At 43.4% G+C, this 23,552-nt stretch overlaps 2 protein-coding genes across 3 annotated transcripts in view; both read left to right on the top strand.

Moving 5' to 3' along the window:
- LOC118924005 (protein EOLA1-like) overlaps positions 1-23,552 on the top strand; it is a 214,213-nt gene that overhangs the window by 140,941 nt on the left and 49,720 nt on the right. The window lies entirely within an intron of this gene.
- TMEM185A (transmembrane protein 185A) overlaps positions 6,292-23,552 on the top strand; it is a 37,641-nt gene continuing 20,380 nt past the window's right edge. For both annotated transcript variants that reach the window (XM_057495672.1, XM_057495673.1), the window contains exon 1: positions 6,292-6,448. In XM_057495672.1, coding sequence (XP_057351655.1) covers positions 6,411-6,448 — 38 coding nt within the window. In that variant the 5' untranslated portion in view covers positions 6,292-6,410. The remainder of the gene's footprint in view (positions 6,449-23,552) is intronic.

Below are 23,552 nucleotides of genomic sequence, written 5' to 3'. Positions count from 1 at the left end.
GGTCCCTTGCTGACCAGAGTGATGCAGAGCAGACAAGAGCTCCCCTGCCCATCAGCAGGAAGGCTCTGACATCCTCTAAGTGCCCCAAGCCTGCCCCTGAGGGCTGGTGTGAGGTGGGTTAGCCATGCCTCTCCAAAGTGGCCATTCCCTAGCCCTGGCAGACGACACTCTAAGCTCCGGCCTCCTTGGCTCTGGCTGGCCCTCCTCTGTGGCAAATATTGCTGGAAGCTGCCCTGTGGGCCATTCATGAGCAAGTAAGGGGTGTAGGTTTCTCTCTGTCCTCATTCCCTGAGCTGAAACTGGGCACAAGGATAGGGCTGGGCTGGTGGCAGGATGCAGGGTGTGACTCTAAGGGGCATCCACAAGCTAGCATCAGGGGGCAGTGCCACATATGCCAGCTCTCAGATGGACGGTGTGTCTGAAAGGCCTGCAGACACTCACTCCCTTGGGGATGCAGTGAGAGTTCACAGGCCCTGTGGGCACTGTGTTTGGAACTACTGGCCTACTGTGTGCCTGCCATCCAACCTGCCTAGGGGAGTGAGCATGCAGGAGAACATTGGGCCACCCCCAGCCAGGACAGAAGGGGACCTGAATGGGCTGGGCAGGCAAGTAGAAGAGTCAGGACCATGTCTGAACGTGAGAGCAGCCTTCAGCAGGCTACACCTGCAGCACGCACATCCAAGTGGCACCTTCTCCTTCCTACACCATGTATTCCAGACCCCATCTCTCTTCCAGGACCCTCCTCTCCATTTCAGGGGAGATGCGACCCAGTGGGGCTGGGAGAGGTCTGAAGGGCAGGGTCAAGTGTCAGGCTCTCACTTTCCTCCTCTGTAGAATGGGGAAGTTGAAAGTATAAGCTCTGAGCCTTGGTGTGAAGTTGTATTTGTATCCTTGGGCTGCTTAACAAGGTATCACAAATTCAGGGCAGGGGATTTCTGCTCTCACATTTTTGGGTGCTCAAAGTCCAGTTGAAGCTTTTGGTAGTGCCAGGCTACCTCTGAAGGCTGTAGAGGAGGGTCCTTTCTTGCTTCTTACAGCTTTTGTTGTTCCCAAGTTTTCATTGGCTTGTGGCCACATCAATTTCATCACTTCCTTCATTTTCACATGTCTGTCTTCCTTCTGGACATGTCTATGTACAAATTCCCTCTTTTTATATGGAAGCAGTCATATTGGATGAGGGTCCACTCTAATAACCTCATCTTTACTTGAGTACCTCTGTAAAGATCCTATTCCAAATAAGGTCACCTCCTAGGTACTGGGGAATAGGACTTCAGCATAGCTTTTGGGGGCAGGGGGTTCTTCAACCCCTAACAAACATTAGGTATGCTGTCATCTGTATATAAAATGCCTGACCCCAAATAACTGGTCAGTACAAAGGAGATATAATAGTGAGCATCTAAGGTGTACCTTTCCTCTCTATCCATTTTAATATTTTTGAGTCAGTATATGTCTTGCAATCTGCCTGTACATCGATGTAGTTTTTCTTTTTCCACTGAAAACCTGTTACCTAATGGCTGGTCCACCTCACATCTTAGAGCTTTGCAAACATGGTATAACCTTCTCTATAAGACTCAGAAGGCATGTGTGTCAATGACCTCAGAGAATGTGGTAGGCAAATGGGAGTGTGGGTGCCCCCAGGTAATGCCTTCAGCTCCTGAAAACTTAGGAAGGAAAGATTGTTATTTAGAGTGAGGTGAGAGCCCAGTGTGAGGCATGGGGGAGGAAGAAATGCTTGTTTAAAGGGCCCTAGGGACGGTTTGACTCTTGCATTCATTTCATGAGTGCTTCCTGAGCACTTACTGTCTGCTGGACTGCAGGGATACAGGAAGGTTGTGGGTAGCTCTGGGCCTCCTGAGCTGAGACCTCATGGCACAGAGGCCTAGAAGAGCACCTGCCAGACTGTAAGGAGGCCAGGGCAGTGCAGAGTGTGCTGTCTATGGGGCCAGAAGAGATCATTTGAGGAGCCTGCAGGATCCCAGGATAGACTGGAGACTGTAACAAAGCATTCTACGTGTATTATAATGGCATTGATCCACTTCACCGAGATGTTGCTTACATGGCCTGGTTCTGTGTGCTGTGCGTGCACAAAGAATCCAGCACAGCCTAGGGTGAGCCCTGCTCTGTTCCTGGGGTCAGTCTGGGGAAAATCTTGTGATAAGCTCTCAGAGCCCAGACTGGAGGACCTGCCTGAAAGGAGGGTACTTCAGACACTCCATGGAGAATGAAAGTAGGTGACATTTTCCTCCCAAAATGTCCTTCTGCCTCTTGTGCCATTGCAGGTGTTATTCCCTCTGCCTGGAACCCGCTTTCTCCTTTTCCTGGCCTGAAATCTTATGCATCCTTTCAAATTCAGCTCAGTGGTTCCCACATCCTGGTAGCTAATCACACAATCACACAACATAGTTTTGATTACTCATATCTATGTGTTTCTAGTGCCTCCCACAGCAGCTGACACAAAGCAGATGCTTCAGAAAACGTGTGTTGGATGAAGGTGACAGAAGGAGTGAAGGTTACAGGCTGCCTCAGCCAAAAGGGTACATTAAGAGAAGGCATGGGAAGGAAGGGGGCATCTGATTAGTTAGGGAAGAGGGTTCCAGAGGAAAGTGACAGAAAGCCAATGTGGAAACACAAAGGCCAAAGTGCAAACAGTGAGCGGAGACTAAAGAGTGAGAGTAGGACAGGGACTAAGAGAGAGAGGAAATGCATGGACAACTGTCTGCTGACCTCTGGCAAGCACATCCCTTCCTGTCTTCCCATAGGCCTGGCCACATGAACTTGACTTGGGCTTTGCAGGCACATCTCATTGGAGGAGGTGGGTCCAGGAGACCCCTCTCCACCTGGGAAGGTTTCCTGGAGCCCCCGGGTATAGGAGAGGTTTGAGGGGAAGCACAGGGACACCCTGGTGGTTCTATAGACCCAGACACATTCTGCCTCCTGCCAGGAAATGGCCTCTGCTCCCTTCAGTGGGAATCTGGCTCCAGAGGGGATGCTGACTCACTTGCTCCCAGGGTCACTCTCAGTGACAAGAGGGCCAGTGGGGCCTTGTCCACCCTCCCTGTTGGTCTCTCAGCAATGGCAGTTTGCAAGTCCTGAAAGAAGCTGCTGTGATGAGGGGTGGCTCCTTCTGGGCTCTGGAAGAAGACCAAGGACAGCCACAGATCCAAGCAGAACCATAGCACTACCTCCTCGGTCCCTTCCATTGTCCCCCAGCCTTCTCTGTGAGTTTCTCAAGCCCCCAGATCCAACCTTATGTTCTGCTATACCCCTGTTCACACTCCAGCCACTCCCCAGGGAGATCTCAGAAACAGAAACACTGCACAGTTACCTAAAGGAGCGAGAAACAAAGGGTCCTCTCAGAAAGAAGGGGATGCATTTTGCAAGTGCTGTCTTGGGGACTCCAGTCATTCTCTAATTGATGTCATTCAGGGTGTGGACTTTTGGGAACTTAGAGTGGGGAATTTCGGGTTGAGAGAAGGTCAACCTGTGACTGGCAGCGCATGTTTCTTGGCTGAAGAAGTTGTTGATGTGATCCCCCAGGAAGGCCCACTGGCCTTGCCCAGGATTGGATCCCACAAGAGCAGTGGTGAAGCTGGTCTAAGTCTTTAAATTCCATGTTCTCTCCACTCTGCTGCTGCAGCCCAGGGAAGGAGCCTTGGTAGTGTGGAGATGGGGCCCACAGCTATTTCCTTCCCTTACCCTGGTCCCTCATGACCAGGTGTCTGAAAGCACCAGCATTCTCTCCTTCAGGACTCTGCTCTTCAGAAGCCTGCCCTCCACTCCATAACATTGGAGCCAATATGAAAGTGGAAATGGACAAGCCGCCACCTTATCAGAAGGGAGGCACATGTCCAAGGTAGTCTTTAAAATCATGATTCAGATATACAGTGACGCTTCTGGAATGCTGTAACATGTGTTCACACCCAAACTACATGGATGTGCTTTCTGGCTTATTTGGGGATCATGCTTTTTCAATCCAGAATCATTTCATGCCTTTATATGAAGAATGTTAAGAGCCTTTACTAAGATGCCCACAAAATTTGGTGGCAAGTCAAAGTCAATGTTTGCTAGAGGAGGTAATGAGGGTAACATCCTGTGTATGTCTCAGAGGCTTTCCTTAATGTCTGGGTCCCTCATGGGTCTCTGCTTGCAGGCCAGTGAAGCTTTGGGCCTCTTCTCAGGGTGGGACACCGAACAAGGGGTCTAAAGTGGGCAGCAGATGGACAGCAGGGTCTTTTGCACTTGCTGGAGAGAGGATGAAAGGGACACCTGGATGTTCTTTTATTTCCATGAGAGCATCAGTAGAGTACAGGGCTGGGCCTCCAGTGAAGTTGAGGCAGTCCAGGAACATCCACTTTTTGAAGATTGGGGATGTGAGGCCTTGGGGTAGTCTGATTCTTCCCAAATCTCCTCATGAACAGGCCTATTTGCTCCCCTTGACAATTCGGTTTGTCAGAGCAAAATAATACATTGATGGTTTGTGTATTAGTGTGTTCCCAGGCCTGGGTAGCTCCCATGGCCTGGTCATCTCTTGGGGGAGAAGCCTGCAGAGCAGTGGTTCAACTCTGGGACTCCCTGGGGCCTCACCAAAGTAGTGCCTGCCCTAAAGGCTCTGGACTCTTGAGCAAACTGCCTGCTGTCTCTATGAAGCTCTTGAAAGGGACTGGAACAGGGTCTGTTGTCAAGTATCTTAGCTGACAAACAGTCTCACTCTCAATGCTTGTTTGGGGTGAGGCTGACAGTAATTAAGATGGTGCTGTCCAGTCTGGACACTGACAAGTACTTCTCTTTTTTTCGCAGAATGTGGGCTAGGGGTTCAGGAGGATCCCAAGTGGCATCTTTGCTCCTACACCCTTACTAGCTGAGTGGCTTAGGGCATGTTATATAAGCTTCTCTGTGCCTTAGCTTTCTTTTCTGTGTTTAACTGTTCATTGGGAACCTCCTCAGTGGTAGACACTGAACTCTACCCAGAGAATGGAGAAGGGAGATGGACCAAAATCTCTGGGACAGGTGTTTGGTGCTTCAGCAGCTGACAAACTTGATTCAGGTTAGTCATCCTTGAAACCAGCTCATATAATAATATCCATTCCCCAGTGGGCTTGGAAAGCCTAATTATCACTTGAGAAATATTTTCAAGTTCTCAGAAGAAAGGCATCATGGCATAATATGACTATCATAATTGGGACCTTCTCAAGCTGCCCCGAGGGTTAACCCATATAAAATTGCAATTTGTTAAACTCTGCTATTTTAACAAAGTATGACTATTATCCATAATGATACCAAGCTAATGTCTAAGGTATTGCTGTGCTCATGGCAACCTTTTATATCAGCTGATGGTGAAGTAGGTAGACTTCCTCACCAATTCCCAATTCCAAAAGTAAATAGACTCCTTGAGGAGGTGGGTACCTAAAAGAGCATCAGGTGCCAACAACATTCTTGGAACAGGTAGCATGCACCAGGCCACTAGTGTCTTATGCACACTATCTCACTGAAGCTAATTGAATTAAACCGATCAGTTTAGAAAATCGGTTTTATCATCTCCATTTTGCACAGGAGAAAAATTGAGGCTCAAAGGTGTTGATTTGCCCAAGGAAGAAGAACCTGGCAGTTACAAATAGGATGGCCTGGAGTGTGAAGAGGCCAGGTGTGAGGTGACCACAAAGTCTAGGCAGGAGCCAAGCGAGAATGACTCCCAGATTTCCAGCTTGGGGATCCCCTGTGAACAGGTCTGCTGCCAAGGGAGGGAGGTTGGGAGGGAAGATGATTCTGGTGCAAGGAAGCTGAGTTTGGGACAGCCAGCACATCTTCAGGTGCTGTATTGGGCCTTGGAGGAGAAGTTGAGGCATAGGGTTTGTAGTCACCAACAGATCTGACAGGAGAAATCTCGGATGACATCGTCAATACGCAACGTGTGACCCGTGGCCACTACGTCCCGAGGCTCAGGGCTTGCTAGAAGAAATCTCCGGAAGGCAGCGCGGGCCAAGGTGCCAGGTGTCTGCGAAGACCTCCCCGCGGGACTCCTGGGCGGCTCGCTCCATCCCCGCAGGCCTGCACGGAGTCAGCGCCCCCGTATGTCAGCCCTGGCTCTTCGTGGCTCCCCAGAGTCTCTGCCCCCCGCCGCCTCCGCCGTCGGCCGCGCGGAGACCTAGGGCGGGGACCTGCGGGCGCAGCGAGCCGGGAGGGTAGCGTCACGTGCAGTCCACGGAGCTTCCCAGGGCCAGGGGCGGGACTCGAGACGCATGCGCGGCTGGCGTACGGAAGCCCGAAAGGAGGGGCGAGCCGCGGCGGCTCAGGTTTCTCGGGCGGCGGCGGCGGGGAAGCTGCCGGCGCGGGCACCATGAACCCGCTGTAACGCGCAGGCTGCGCAGCGCGGAGGGCGGGGGGAGGGGGAGGCAGCGGTGAAGCTTTCCACCATGAACCTGAGGGGCCTCTTCCAGGACTTCAACCCGAGGTGAGGCGACGCCGGCTCGGCTCAGGGCTGGCGCCGCGGGCGCGATGGTGCGGCGGGCGGCGGCGAGGCTGCGGCCCCGGGCGTCTGTCCCGAGCCTGCCTGCGGGGCAAGCGGCGCTCCAGGAAAGCAGCTGGCCCCCGGCCCTCCTCCTCGTCCTCCTCCTCGCGCGCCCGGCGCCTTCAGCCCCCCAGCTCCCCGCGCCATCTAGAGCGCGGGACGGAGCCCTGCCCTGCCCCAACGGAACCCCGTTCCTGGCCGCCTGCCCCCACTCCTAGCGGTCCCAACTTCCCCCTTTCCGTGGTCTCTTCCCGCACCCCGCTGCGCTACCTCCTCCCAACCCCCACCTGCTCGCCGGCAGGGCCTGTTCCCTTGAACCCAAACCTCTACCTCCCACCCCAGCTGTTCCCTTCGGTTCCTCTCAGATTTTCCTTGGTTGTATGCCTGTCACTCGCTTTTATGCGTCTTTGTCAAACTTATAACGGAAACATTGTTGAATTCTTGGAGCCGGTGTCAGGGTATGGCAATACCTTACATAATGCCTTTGGGGATGAACCTGACAATTTTCCATACGCGTTTTCTCATCCGTCTTTAAGGTTATTTGCAGGAAGTAGATATTGCTGTCCTATTTCCCAGATGGGGAATATCCAGTGGACAGTGTGGAGAGAACACTGGCTGAGGAATCAAGCATCTGCAGTTGTACAGGTGTTCTGTAACTCTGTTCCCTCCCCGAGGCTGTGAGCACCCTGAAGCAGAGACCATCTCCTGCCCATCTCATTATCCCCAGCACCTCCCACCAAGTCTGTCACTTAGTAGGCCCTTATAAAATGTATATGGAACTAAACTGAGCCAAAAGACCTGGATTGGAGACCAGGCCATATGTAACTGGGTGATTGTCTGCTCATCTGAAAAATAAGGAGTTGGCCTAATTGATCTCTGAAGTGTGCTACTCTAATAGGGGAATACATCTTTCCCTTACTTGCTGGTGAGAAGCTGGGCACTCAATAAACCTTTTATATGCTAGGTCCTATGCCAGGTACTTCAGATGCTGGGGGAACCCAGCTTGGGGGTGGAGAAGGGCATAAATAGACGGTTTACAGCACTGTGCAGTATTGGTACTATGGAAGCCCAGTGGAGACCATTGTCTAGGTTCTTGTGGGGGAGTAAAGGAAGTCTTAGAGGAGAGAGAGAGAGAGTGTGTGTGTGGGGTGGGGAGTGCAGTCTCCTTAGGGACAATGACATTTAAAGCTACTAGCCATTGTGTCTTTGTAGGTGCTTTTATTCCTCTTGAGTTCATGTTCTAGTCCGGAGTCCCAAAGTCTCAATCACAGTGCAGTCATTATCATTGTTACCTCTGAAGGCATTCTGCCTAGAGGAGATTGTTGAGAGCAGGTAAGGGAGAACTAACTGGAGTGCCTTCCACTGCAGCTCCTAGGGGGTAGGATTGGTCACCAGGCTAGCAGGGTTGTTATTAGAGTTGGACAGCATTATGTGTCTGTTGTTGGGTAAGGGTGACGAAAAAGATAAGTAAAAGCTGAGTTGTTTTGTGTCCTTGGGCCACTCAGTTGTCTGTTTTATCTGTAGAATGAGTATGATCTCTCAGCTCATACTCATATCATAGTGGTAGGGAAGTCAAATTAATGATGGATTGCAAACTGCTTTACAAAATGAAAGTTCAGAACTATTTTGCAAGGTGACAGATAATTCAGAAGCCACAAAAAAACTTCCTTGAGTGATGTAACTGGTGAAGACTTGCTAAAGCACAATAGTGCTACACCGATAACATCCTTAACCATTTTTCCTGGAGCTGCTTTCCCCCCAGACTTGGTATATGAAAATCACAGTGAGATACTAGGCCTCTAAACAGATTTATAGTAATCATCAATGTAGGTATCAACAGTATTGAAATCTTTTTATAGGGTGCAGTTTTCCTGAGGCAGCATTGAGTCAGTGGGAGTGAGCAATATTACCTTACAATGGTGACTGCTAAGACAATGGCTGGGGAATATTGCCAAGTCTACTTTTTTAGTTGGTTGTGTGTCATGTCTTGTGGGCACACCTAGTTTTTAACATTGTTCTTTAGTCTTGTTCCGTGTTGAGGAGGGCCTCCCAAACAGCTAGAGAGCAAACTGAAGGGTGCAGACAGGAAGATACCTTGTGCCAGGGCCTCAAAAGTTGGTGCCACTGCCTTGCTCCCTGCCTCTAATTCAGAGCCAGTTAACATCTCCCTCCGACCCCAAAACCTTGGCACACACTCTTTGCCAGGAATGTTTCCCTCTCCTCTCTTCTTCTCTCCCCAGATCTAGTTAACTTTTATTTATCCTTGAGATCTTAGCTCACTTGTTATTTGCTGATGGAAGCTTTTCTGATTTCTGTGACCAGGTCCCCTGGTTCCTGTTTGTACAATCTCTGTAGCATGCTGTACTCCTCTATCATAGCACTTATTTGTACCCTTATATTTGTGTGCTTATTTGATTAATGCCTGTCTCCCCTACTAAACTATAAGCTCCATGGGGCCTGTGCCATGACTGTCTTCATTATGATATCCTGCATACCTGACTCAATAAATATTTGTTTAATGAGTGATTCTCCAGAGCCTATAAGAGAAATCTAGAACTGCTTCAGTCAATCACTGCTTTCCTGGTGGTCCACAGCCTGGTTCTCTTTGCTCTCATTCTCTTCTTTCCTTCAGAATTCAGCTGTGCCATTGGAGAGATGGGAAAGATCATAACACTAAGTCAGAGCATTACTGCCTTTACTTTGCAGATTTTGTGTGTCGTAGAAATAGTCACTATCATGGTTTGGTGGGTCCCAAGGCATGGGCCAGATCTCTTTTCCAACCTTTTGATCTTGGTGAGATTGAACGCACTGCTCTGTTACCAAGGCTCTGGAAAACAGCAGTGACACAAAGTGATTCGCATGTGTTAAGACTCAGATACACATGGCTGCCATCTGAACCTCTGCCTGTTTCCATCTGACACAGAACTGTTTAATCAAGAACTTCTTTTAATTTGCATAGGTTAAGACTTGCTGAAACAGACCACCAGACCCACCAAGTCCTTCCCTGAATGCCTGAGGGTTCCTAACAGCTAGGGAGCCCAGTTCAATGACTAGGCAAACTATTAGAAATATACAGAATTGGTAGACTGATTCTGAGGTGTTCCTTGGAGGCGGGAATCTGAGAGTAGGTGGCATTAAGCCAGCACTCTGCCCATACCCAGAGCCTTGGGATTTTCTGCCACCTTTGTGGAGTTGCTGTAACTTACATACATCTATGTAAGTTATCTTGTCTTTTATTTAAGTCAGAAAAAATGAATGTGATTGCTGGTAACTGTTAACAAAAGGCAGCTACCTGGCCTTTAACCATCATTTGAAAAGTATTCATTAAATATCTCCTGAGTCCTGCTGTGTGCCAAGAGTTCTGCTAGGTGCTCTTAAGTACAAAAATAAATGCTCAAACCAAGCAGAAGAGGCAGAAATGGGAAGAGAAATCAAAATTCAGCACAGGATGAGGCATTCCAGAGACAGGAACCCAGTGCTGTGGGAACACAAGGGGCAGAGCCACTAATTCTGACTAGAGCAGGCAGGGAAGGTTCCATACCTGGTTGTTGAAGGATATAATCATAGGGTTTGTCAGACTGAGGACAGGAAAGGCATCTTAGAAGAGATGAGGTATGCAAAGGCATGGGGTCATGGGGGCCCTGGTATGTTCAGACAGTGGTGAAAGGTCAGTGTGGTGGGAGCATGGCAAGGGACCCATATCATGTGATTTAAAGATACTGCTTATGGCAGTAACAATTACTGCAAATAATGTTTACATATTGTTTTTTAAAAAGCATACTCCAGATCCATCATGAGTATATGTCAGTACTCTTAATGAACCACTTACCACCCAAATGTCTGTTTATCTGTCATTCTGTCATCTCAAACCACCTATAGTAAAGTCTCTTGATTAAACTGACATTATCATTAATAATAGCTGTGCTTATGGGGCACCTACCATGTGCCACGTGCTTTGTATGCATTATCTTGAGTCTTTACAGTAACCTGCGAGTTAGATATCAACCTTGTTTTGCAGTCTTATAAAGAGCTTGTGACTTTACTGAAGTTGCACAGGCAGCAAGGAACCAAGTCAGGATTGTAATGCCAGTCCATCTCCTTCTTTTCCTGCGTGCCATGCTACTTTGCTAATTTAGTGACAACCCCCCATGATGCAGTAGGTCCAGTATCCAATGGAGCCTTCTATTTATGAGTTGTGATTAAACAAAGCAAACCTTATATATGAGCTTAGACATCCAAATGAGTATTATCCTTCCAAGAAGTTACTCAAGGAAGACAAATATATATATATATATATATATATATATATATATATATATATATATATCCCCGATTGATTTGACTGTATATACACACACACACACAAAAAAAAAAAAAAACATACATATACCTATTCCATTGCTCATACACCTTTGTTACTCATCTGAAATTTCCTTTGTTACTCATCTGAAATTTCCTTTGGTGTCAGATTATAAGTCATATAAGGAAATCTGTCTCATAATTAAAAAAATAATTATATATTATTTTTTAACCAAAATAGTGCCCCTCATTTGATCACACATCTTATTCACTAAACTTGACTCTGACTCACTTTTGGCCATTGCCAAAAATCAAGTCCACTTTTGGTGAAGATTTGGCACCACTGAGGATATTCAAAAGAACAGATTGTGGGCTCTCAAGGTGCTTCCAGGAGGAAAGCTCCATAGATGGTTTGAGCAATGAAGTGGAATTAGTGCACTGCCTACCAGGAGGACTGTTAAAAGGAGACAAGCCTCATTTGAATGCATAATTTCTGGTTTTAAAAATATCATTCCCATTACTTGATAATTACACACATGCTTTTCTTGGCTGTGAGTTCTTTGAAGGCCAGGATGTTGAGACATTCAACAAATGTGCTGAACAGGTAGATGTTCAGTACAAGTAGACATGTACCATGAGAGACAGTGGGTTGGAAGAGTTTCAAATGGTTTCCTAGGACTCCGGGAGTTAAACATCTGAATGTCATACTTGGAGTTTCTAATTGCCTGCCTGATCATAGTGACTACAATTTAAGATGAAAGCCTTGAACTGAACTCTTGAAATAGACTTTATAATTGCTGATTTGCACTTTGTCAGCTATAACCTAATAGAAAAATGGTTGCTAAATGAGGTTGTCACAGATGGCAGCATGAGAGGTGAGACAGAGGTCTCCTCCCAAAACCACATATAATGCGAAAATATTGTTAATACAACTAATCTTGAAAGAGCAGCATGAAAGAAGGCTGTGCCAGACTGCATCCACCTGGAGAAAAGAACAGACCTTACAGAACAGGGTAATGCACCAAAGCCGTGATCCAGTGGGACCCAAACCCTTCCCCCAACCAAGCTCACTGGCAGAAGGAAGAGAAATGGAGCAGAGAGGGGGTGGAGGCCTAAGACTGCTGAACATCCAGCCCTCGAGATCTCTGGAAGCACGAACCTACATTGTATCATGCTCTGGAGATTAGTGGGGTTGGAAAGCTAAGACAGGTGTAACACTTGGAGAGACTGAGATTCCAGCTGCTTGTGGAAACAGGGATCCACATCTGGCTGCTCTGGGATAAAAGAAAGGCAGGCAGTCTTAGACAGACTTCCTAACAGTAAGAGGGCTGCTAAAGGGGCAAGGATTGCACAGAGCTTGCTGCTCAGGAGAAAAGACAAGTGGAAAAAATTGTCCAGGTGCACTCTGCCCAACAGGTTGGGAACTTTCAGGAGCTTCAGGTGCTCTATCCCCCTGGCTGGCCACTCAGCTCCAAGGCCCCCGACCATGACATGCAGCAGGCCTCCCAGCCAGCTGGCACAAACTTGCAAACTGGCAGCCGCTGTACTGGCCTTAGGCCAGCCAGAGGGAATCCCCACCTATGGCAGCTACAAACACAAATCATAGAGGTTTACACCTGTGTGCTTGGCCACCTGGTTCTGGCAGTGGAGACAGGCACAGCAGCTAGGAAGCAGGAAACAGCTCTTCCCTCCCTCAAGGCACTAGCACCACTTGCATGCAACCCCCAACATCGCTCCAGGGGCTGAGCAGCACCAGAGAGTACAGACTGTGGGTACTAGAGAGCACCACCTGTAAATATAAAATGTCAAAGAAACCTGGTTCAAACCAAAATCTCACAAACACCAGAAAGAGGGCCAAGTGAAACTGAAATCATCAATCTTCCTGAAAGTGATTTCAAAATAAAAATCATAAACATGGTCATGGAGCTACAGAAAAATATTCAAGAACTCAGGGAGGAACTCAGGAATGACATACAAATGTTGAAGAATTCTGTATCTGAAATGAAACATACAATGGAAGGATTTAAAAGCAGATTAGATGAAGTAGAGGAGACAGTAAATGGAATAGAAATTAGAGAAGAAGAATACAAAGAAGCTGAGGCACAGAGAGAAAAAAGGATGTCTAAGAATGAAAGAATATTGAGAGAACTGTGTGACCAATCCAAATGGAACAATATTCGCATTACAGGGGTACCAGAAGAAGAAGAGAAAGAAAAAGGGATAGACAGTGTCTTTGAGGAGTTAATTGCTGAAAACTTCCCCAATCTGGGGAAGGAGCTAGTCTCTCAGGCCATGGAGGTACACAGATCTCCCAACACAAGGGACCCAAGGAAGACAACACCAAGACATATAAGACATATAATAATTAAAATGGCAAAGATCAAGGATAAAGACAGACTTTTAAAAGCAGCCAGAGAGAGAAAAAATATCATATACAAAGGAAACCCATCATCATCAGACTCTTCAACAGAAACCTTACAGGCCAGAAGGGAGTGGCATGATATATTTTATGCAATGAAGCAGAAGAGCCTCGAACCAAGAATACTCTGTCCAGCAAGATTATCATTTAAATTTGAAGGAGGGATTAAACAATTTCTAGATTAGCAAAAGCTGAGAGAATTTACCTCCCCAAAACCATCTCTAAAGTACATTTTGGAGGGACTGCTATAGATGGAAGTGTTCCTAAGGCTAAATAGCTGTCACCAGGGGAATAAAACCACAGCAAAGTAGAACAATTAATTACTAAGCAGATGCAAAATAAAATCAACTACCCCCAAAGTCAGTCAAGGGATAGAGAAAGAGCACAGAATATGATACCTAATATACAAAGAATGGAGGAGGAAGAAAAATGAAGGGGAAAAAAAAAAGAACCTTTAGATTGTGTTTGTAATAGCATACTAAGTGAGTTAAATTAGACTGCTAGATAGTGAAGAAGTTACCCTTGAACCTTTGGTAACCGGAAATCTAAAGCCTGCAGTGGCAACAAGTACATGCCTATTGATAATCACACTAAATGTAAATGGTCTGAATGCACCAATCAAAAGACATAAGAGTTACTGAATGGATAAAAAAAGAAGACCCATCTATATGCTGCCTACAAGAGACTCACTTCAAACCCAAAGACATACACAGACTGAAAGTAAAGGGATGGAAAAAGATATTTCATGCAACTAATAGGGAGAAAAAAGCAGGTATTGCACTACTTGTAACATACAAAATAGACTTCAAAACAAAGAAAGTCACAAGAGATAAGGACATTACATAATGATAAAGGGGTCAGTCCAACAAGAGGATATAACTATTATAAATATATATGCACCCAACACAGGAGCACCTACATATGTGAAACAAATACTAACAGAATTAAAGGGGGAAATAGAATGCAGTGTATTCATTTTAGGAGACTTCAACACACCGTTCACTCCAAGGGACAGATCAACCAGACAGAAAAATAAGTAGGGAGACTGAGGCACTGAAAAACACATTAGAACAGATGGACGTGACAGACATCTACAGAACACTCCACCGAAAAGCAACAGGATACACATTCTTCTCAAATGCACATGGAACATTTTTTCGAGAATTGATCATATACTAGGCCACAGAAAGAGCCTCAGTAAATTCCAAAAGATTGAAATTGTACCAACCAGCTTCTCAGACCACAAAAGTATGAAACTAGAAATAAAGTACAGAAAGAAAATATAAAAGCCCAGAAACACATGGATGCTTAACAAGTTCCTAAATAATCAATGGATCAGTGACCAAATAAAAACAGAAATCAAGCAATACATGGAGACAAATGACAATAACTCAGCACTGCAAAATCTGTGGGATGTAGCAAAGGCTGTGCTAAGAGGCAAGTATATTGCAATACAGGCCTACCTCAGGGAAGAACAATCCCCTATGAACAGTCTAAACTCACAATTAACGAAACTAGAAAAAGAAGAACAAATGAGGCCCAAAGTCAGTAGAAGGAGGGACATAATAAAGATTAGAGCAGAAATAAATAAAATTGAGAAGAATAAAACAGTAGAATCAATGAAAGCAGGAACTGGTTCTTTGAGAAAATAAACAAGATAGATAAACCCCTAGCCAGACTTACCAAGAATAAAAGAGTCTACACACATAAACAGAATCAGAAATGAGAAAGGAAAAAATCACTATGGACACCACAGAAATACAAAGAATTAATAAAGAATATGCTAACAAACTGGATAACCTAGAAGAAATGGAAAACTTTCTAGAAAAATACAACCTTCCAAGGCTGACCCAGGAAGAAACAGAGAATCTGAACAGATCAATTACCAGCAAGGAAATTGAACTGATAATCAAAAAACTACCTAAGAACAAAACTCCTGAACAAGATGGTTTCACCGCTGATTTTTATCAAACATTTAGTGAAGACCTAATACCCGTCCTCCTTAAAGTTCTCCAAAAAGTGGAAGAGGAGGGAATACTTCCAAACTCATTCTATGAGGCCAGCATCACTCTAATACCAAAACCAGGCAAAGACATCACAAAAAAAGAAAATTACAGACCAATATCCCTGATGAACATAGAAGCAAAAATACTCAACAAAATATTAGCAAAATGAATTTAAAAATACATCAAAAAGATCATCCATCATGATCAAGTAGGATTTATTGCAGGGATGCAAGGATGGTACAATATTCGAAAAGACATGAATGTCATCCAACACATCAACAAAGAGAAGGACAGAAACCTCATGAACATCTCCACAGGTGCTGAAAAAACATTTGGCAAAATTCAACATCCATTCATGATAAAAACTCTAAACAAAATGGGCATAGAGGGCAAGTACCTCAACATAATAAAGGCCATATATGACAAACCCACAGCCAACATCATACTTAATGGTGAGAAACTGAAAGCTTTTCCCCTAAGATCGGGAACAAGACAGGGATGCCCACTCTCCCCACTGTTATTTAACATAGTACTGGAGGTCCTACCCACGGCAATCAGACAACACAAAGAAATAAAAGGCATCCATATTGGTAAGAAAGAAGTTAAACTGTCCTTGTTTGTAGATGATATGATACTGTACATAAAAAACCCTAAAGAATCCACTCCAAAACTACTAGAACTAATATCAGAATTCAGAGAAGTTGCAGGATACAAAATTAACACACAGAAATCTGTTGCATTCCTATACACTAATGATGAACTAGCAGAAAGAGAAATCAGGAAAACATATTCCATTCACAATTGCGTCAATAAGAATAAAATACCCAGGAATAAACCTAATGATGAAAGTGAAACACATATACCCTGGGAACTACAAGACACTCATGTGAGAAATTAAAGAAGACTCTAATAAATGGAAATACATCCCGTGCTCATGGATAGGAAGAATTAATATCGTCAAAATGGCCATCCTGCCTAAAGCAATCTACAGTCGATGCAATCCCTATCAAAATACCAAATGCATTCTTCATTGAATTACAATAAATAATTCCAAAATTCATAAGTCACTACAAAAGACCCTAAATAGCCAAAGCAATTCTGAGCAGGAAGAGTAAAGCTGGGGGGATTATGCTCCCTGACTTCAAGCTCTACTACAAAGCCACAGTAATCAAGACAATTTGGTAGTGGCACAAGAACAGAGCCACAGACCAGTGGAACAGAATAGAGAGTTCAGATATTAACCCAAGCATTTATGGTCAATTAATATATGATAAAGTAGCCATGGATATACAATGGGGAAATGACAGCCTCTTCAACAACTGGTGTTGGCAAAACTGACAGCTACATGCAAGAGAATGAAACTGGATTATTGTCTAACCCCATATACAAAATAAACTTGAAATGGATCAAAGACCTGAATATAAGTGATGAAACCATAAAACTCTTAGAAGACAAAATAGGCAAACATCTGAATATAAGCATGAGCAACTTTTTCCTGAATCCATCTCCTTGGGCAAGGGAAACAAAAGCAAAAATGAACAAATGGGGCTACATCAAGCTAAAAAGCTTTTGTACAGCAAAGGACACCATCAGTAGAACAAAAAGGCATCCTACAGTATGGGAGAATATATTGTAAATGGCATATCCAACAAGGGGTTAACATCTAAAATATATAAAGGACTCACATGCCTCAACACCCAAAAAGCAAATAACCCTATTAAAAAACGGGCTGAGGATATGAACAGACAATTCTCCAAAGAAGAAATTTAGATGGCCAACAGGCACATGAAAAGATGCTGCACATCGCTAATTATCAGGGAAATGCAAATTAATACCACAATGAGAAATCACCTCACACCAGTTAGGATGGCCAACATCCAAAAGACTAGGAAAAACAAATGCTGGTGAGGATGTTGAGAAAGGCAAACCCTCCTACACTGCTGGTGAGAATATAAACTAGTTCAGCCATTGTGGAAAGCAATATGGAGGTTCCTCAAAAACTAAAAATAGAAATACCATTTGATCCAGGAATTCCACTCCTAGTAATTTACCCCAAGAATGCAGGAGCCCAGTTTCAAAAAGATATATGCACCCCTATGTTTATCGCAGCACCATTTACAATAGGCAAGAATTGGAAGCAACCTAAGTGTCCATCAGTAGATGAATGGATAAAGAAGAGGTACATAGTGGTACATATACACAATGGAATACTATTCAGCCATAAGAAAGAAACAAATCCTACCATTTGCAACAACATGGATGGAGCTGGAGGTATTATGCTCAGTGAAATAAGCCAGGCAGATAAAGACAAGTACCGAATGATTTCCCTCATTTGTGGAGTATAACAATGAAGCAAAACTGAAGGAACAAAACAGCAGTAGACTCACAGACTCCATGAAGGGACTAGCAGTTACCAAAGGGTAGGGGTGGGAGAGGGAGGGTGGGGAGGAAAGGAGAAGGGGATTGAGCGGTATTATAATTGACACACATGGTGTTTGGTTGGTCACGGGGAAGAGAGTGTAGCACAGAGAAAACAAGTAGTGACTCTGGTATTTTACTATGCTGATGGAGTGACTGCAATGGGGTATGGGTGAGGAGTCAATAGTATGGGTGAGTGTAGTAACCACATTGTTTTTCATGGGAAACCTTCATTAGAGTGTATATCAATGATACCTTATTCAATCAATCAGTGGAAATAAAAAAATATGTAATAAAACAAAACTTGAGTTTCCCAGTATATCAAAAGACTCTTTTCCAGAAGACAAAATTCAAATGGCTAAAAAAATTTGGAAAAATGACCAACCTTACTATTAGTTGGAAATAAAAACAACAAAAAGTTACCAATTTTACCCCATAAGTATGACAAGATATTGCCAAGGGAGGGCCTCAAGAGTACAAGGGAATTTTTCTCCAGTTAAATTCACATTAAAAGGGATGAATTAACTCACAAGTATCTATGTACATGGATAAATCTTAAAAGCATAGACTGGAGTGGGAGAAAAAAGCAAGCTACAAAGTGATGCAGAGATTATGCACAATTCCTGAAATGCAAAATGGCAATATTTTATATTTCCAATAGATAAATGCATATATATAAAAGCATTTTCTTTTTAAGAATTAGGGGTATTGTCACAAAACTGAAACAAGACTTCAAGGAAATCGGAAGGAGTGTTGGGATTGGGGTAGGGCATAGAGAACTCTTAAGGTTTATCTGTATTGTTTTCATTTTAAGTTAAAATAATACTATATTCATTTTTTAAAAGTGAGATTGTTACAACTTTTCTCTTTTGTAATATTAATAGTAGCTAAAATAGGTAAAATTGATCATTTACACAAGGCTTTCACATCCCTTATCTTAATGGATGGATATATGAGCAACCTGATGTCAGGAGACAGGTGTAGCAAGAGTGTGACCCATTCCCATTGCACAGCTGGTAGACAGCAAGCTTCCTGTAGGCCTAGGCTCTTTCCAGTCCTTGAGAGTGATTTGGCTTTATTTAGTTTTTGTGCTCTCTTATATCTAGTGGTTGGATGCTCTTAAACATTCTTCACCTTAATAAAACCATTTAAAATCACCACTAAAAGACTTTAAATTTTGTCAGTAAGGTTCTGCTAGTATAAGAGGTGTCAGCAGTTTGGGAGAGTATCAGTTAGCAGTTTGTCAATTGGAACAATTCTCTGAAGTTATAGACAGGGAGGCACCCACAGAGATAGGTCACCCAGAGCATGAGCGTGTGTGTGTGTGTGTGCGCGCATATATATGTTTCTGCTCCAGTTAAGCCAGCAGCATTCACTGGAGAAAACTGATGGGTCTAGAAAGAGTCTAGTCTATTCTTTTGATATGCAGAAAACAGACACTAGAACTTCTATATTCACAGAGTCATCTCTGACCTAGTGTCTTGCTGATGGGTTTCAGCCTTGGGTAAGTTCTCTATGGATATAGTGTGACCAAAGAAATGACAGTAGAATGTTCTTGTGGTGAAGAGGTTTATTACCTGGCTTGTCCTCCTGGTGGTAGGTCCAGCACTAGCGTCTCTGCCTCCACTCAGAGCACTGGGCCTAGCTCTCTATATAGTGCAATAATAGCTTATTGCCTATGGGTGTGGAAGCAGTAGCCTAGCAACAGGCCAGTTACATCATCAAGTGGTTTAAGTTCAGTGAGGATCCTGGCCATAGGGACTCCAACTTCCCCAGACCTAGGTATATTCCCTCCCTCCCTAAATCCCTTTCCTTCCCCCCAAAGTGGAGAGAGGGAGTTCAAGCCCCAAGGAGCTCCTATACATTTCAGAGAGAATACTAGCTGTGTAGTTTGGCCCATGTGATACTACTTAGTGATTGTGTACTTGTGTGGATAAAATGAAGGTTCCTGTGGCCAGGGTTCTCACCTGGCCCTGGTTGACTTGCTCACTACACGTGTGTGGGCAACATGTTGTTATTGATGTATATAAAGAGCTCTGCCCAGTGCTCTGTGCAACATGGTGACATGGCCGTACAGCTGAATGGCTGCAGGAGAGCAGAGACGGAGGGGTGGCAGCGCCGAGGACAGAGACTGAGATGGCTGCAGCGGCAGAGGGGCCCAGAAGGCAGAGACCGGCTTGCTGCATGCAGACTCGCTCTGAGTGGACAGGATTCTAGTGATTGACCTGCCACTGTGGAAATAAAGTTGGGTATAACCCTTTCACCCCAAGAAAGTTCCATTGTCATTCCTCGGTCTCATTGAATCAATCCATAGTGAACTTGCCCAGGGCTTGAAACCCATTGGCAAGACAACTGGCATTACAGGTTGAGATGAGAGTGGAATAAATCCATTTTAAAGGTATAATTGGAAAAGTGAAATTTAGGAAATAGTGTTTGATACCAGAATGTCCAGTGGAACCGCTGTTTGCTGGTTTGTGGAGAGTTGAGCAAAGTCTGTTTTTTATTTGGATTATGGTCTGAATGCTTCTTGAAAAGTAGCTCAACATAGCTTAGGGCTTGACTGTGACTTTTTCAAAAAATAAATGCTCTTATCACTGTTTTATTGCTGCATCATATTCTCTTCTTGTCAGTCAGGGTTAGAATTTCCTATATGATATTAAATCATCTTTTTTTACTTGACTCTCAAATGGACTGGTACAGTTGAGGTATTATTCCTTCTTTCCTCACTTAAAAATGTGTATAAATTACATCCTTTAAAATTTTTTATTTCAATTTGTTCTATTTCTCTTTATTTGGTTTTTACTAACAATTTTGTAGTTTGCTCATTTTTTCAAAGAACCAGCTGTTAATATTACTTATGAATTCTGTTTTTGTGTCTATATTTATTTTAGTTTTATTATTTTGATATTTTGGCTCTTTTGAGTCCCTCCCGCCTCCCCAGAATTTCTTAGAAACTCAGTTAAAGAGTGTTCCCTCTGCCTCTTGTTTTCTTTTCTTTTTTGCTTTGATTTACACTTTTGGAGTGGATACATTTCTCTGAGTTTTGCTTTGGCAGTAGCCCAGCTGTTTTGATGTTTCCATTGTGTTTTAGTGGTATTTAAAATACTCTGTAATAGTATTCTGTTTCATCCTTGATTTGGTCATTATTTAAGGAAATAAACTAACATTTCTTAAGTGTTACCTGCTGAGCACCAAGCCTTGCAGTAACTGCTTCCCAATAGATTATTTAATCTTTACTTCAGCACTGCCTGGTAGAAGTAGTAGTATCTGCATTTCGCTCATGAAGAACCTGAGGCTCAAAGTTGCACAAATAAACCCTTAAACTCTGCTACACTGGTTATCAAGTGAATAATGCTAAATGTCTGTATGGTTAGGCAATTTTCAGTCTCTTTGAACAGTTTATTATGAATTGTGTAGAATTTCTGCCTCTACTCTCTACCATTTACAATCTACCTTAAACACTCTTCTCTACCTTCTGCCACTCTTTTGCTCAGAAAACTCTTCAGTGGCTCCCTATTGCCTATCAGTAAATTCCAAGGGCTTTTCCTGGATATTCAAATCCTTCTGCCTTCTTACCCTGACCTACTTTTCCCTTATGTCCTCCAGTGCCTTTTCTCCTTTCTGCCAGTGACACTCTAGTGCAGTGTCTCCCCAGCACACTATACTCCAAGATTTACAGAATATACTCTATGTATTCTAGTCTCCTGGGATATAAAAAACTGTCTCATATTTTAAGAAATCTTATCCCCTTTGTCTGGAATTCCCTGCCCCAATCTACTGCCTTAATCCCACCTTCCCTCACAATTGTCCCATGGAAATTAATCTTCCATGTCCCAGTTGACCATTCCCGTTGTTCTTCTTAGCCTTTAAGCACCTTCAGGACAGTGACTGTTTCTTTCTCATCTTTATATATCCCACACATTGCAGGCACACAGTGTTTAAAAATTTAAATTAGATTTGTGTGTACTGTGTATTAGTGTCCCTAATCTTTCTTTCCCCTCTGGAAAAATCCGTGTGCATGTAAAGAAAGCATAACTTTTTGTCCCATTGCTTAGTTCTCTCAGTAGAACCATGCTATTTTTATCTACTCTACTGTTCATTTCTGTAGTTTCCTTAGGAACTTTGTCTACTTTATCTGTCATGATTTAATAGTAGCATGTAGAAGCCCACAATGAAAATGTCTCTGCATGTTCTTAAAAGAAAGTTGAAATAAAAGTAAATGTCAGATTATTTCCATGTTCTGTGGCCATGTTAAGTTTTCATTATTTAGATTTTCCTTATTAGTCATTTTACTATTTTAATAAATTTTGCTTTGAAATCTAATTTATCAAGTTACTGTACTAATAAACTGTTTCTCTTGTCCTTACCCAGGCATGATAAACCTTTGTTATCTCCTTTCTTGTAGTTTGTTTGTCTTTTGACATTGGTTGCAAGTAGTGCAAGTAGCTAATTAAAGTGGAATTAAGGTTGCTAATCAGCTGATCTGAAAATAGGGCAATTATTGTGGCTGACCTGTGACAGGTCTTAAATGTGCAAGAAGGCAGAAGAGGTTGTCAGAGTTGAGTGCATGTGAGGAGGACTGAACTCTCCAATGCTGGCTTTGAAACTGGAGCAAGGGGCCATGAGCCAAGAAAGCCACAAGACAGAAAAACAGAGAAACAGTCTTTCCTATAGCCTCCAGAAGGATCACAGCCCTGGTGACAGCTTAACTTTAGCCCAGTAAGACCCATTTCAGACTTTAGATGTCCAGAACTGTGAAGATAATAAGTTTGTGCTTTCTAAGCCACTTGGTTGGTGGTAATTTTGTATGGCAGCAGTAGAAAACTAATACAAGGACATTTCATCCTATTTATATTTTTTAACCCAAATATTTAACTTCAGAATTGTATTTTTGTACTATTATTTTTCCTCTTGTAAGTTCATCTTGTTTCTGTTTTTCATTCTTCATGTAATAGACCCAGAACTCTTAATTTCCCTTTAAATTATGTCAAAAATTGTTAAGTAATCACTTTCCCAACATTATAAACATTTTGGTACTTCTATTTTCATTATATCCACTACTCTTTTCTTCTATTAAATAAGAAAACACTCTTTTAAGGAAGATAATGAAGTCAACCTACAAGGTTTACTTTCCCCCAGCTCATTTATTTTTTTATTTGAAACTCCTTTAGAAAAATTTTACCTCTACATATCGTTTAATTTACCTTTGAATCCTATGTTTGTTATGGTCCTTGCATCTGTTAGTGTTCCAGTCTACTTAGTTCTTTTAAATATTCTGTCTGTTTTCAGGTCCATTGTTTCTGGTAATGATACATGTAAGCCATGGGTTTTGGTTGATAAATTGATTCTGATTTCCTGGATTTTGCAATACCCCCCTGTGCTTTCAAAGGCAAAAAGTGGTCTCAGCTGGTTACTTTCTCTGTTGAGGGTGATCACTCCATTTCTATTAGCTTGTGAACTTCCTTCAAGCTTTACTTCTCCAGCGTCTATGCATGAAGCCATTCATATGTTGGCCTCTGTCACTGGTAGCTTTTTCATTGTAGCAGCTTGTAAAGGCCTCTCTTTGTTTTTGAACATTAATAGTCATAACTAAGATGTGTCTAATCCAGTGCAGCGGTTATCAAACCATTTTTCACAGAACCCTGGGTGGCCTTGAGAACCTTTCCAGGGGTCATCAAGGTCACAGCTATTTTCATAATAATACTAAGATGCTCTTTACCTCTTTCTCTGGGTTGACATTTGCAGTGATGGTACAAAAGCAGTCAGTGTTGGATAAACTGCTGGCACATGAGCACAAATCAAGCTAGTGACATGAAACTGTGCTGGTAGTCATTGGCTTCTTCACCATAATGTGCTTGCAGTTACAAAATAAAAAAGCCAGCTTCACTTTAGAATGTCCTTGATA

Source organism: Manis pentadactyla, chromosome X (genome assembly GCF_030020395.1).
Source record: "Manis pentadactyla isolate mManPen7 chromosome X, mManPen7.hap1, whole genome shotgun sequence".
NCBI classification, from domain to species: domain Eukaryota; kingdom Metazoa; phylum Chordata; class Mammalia; order Pholidota; family Manidae; genus Manis; species Manis pentadactyla.
This window is presented reverse-complemented; position numbering and strand designations above follow the sequence as displayed.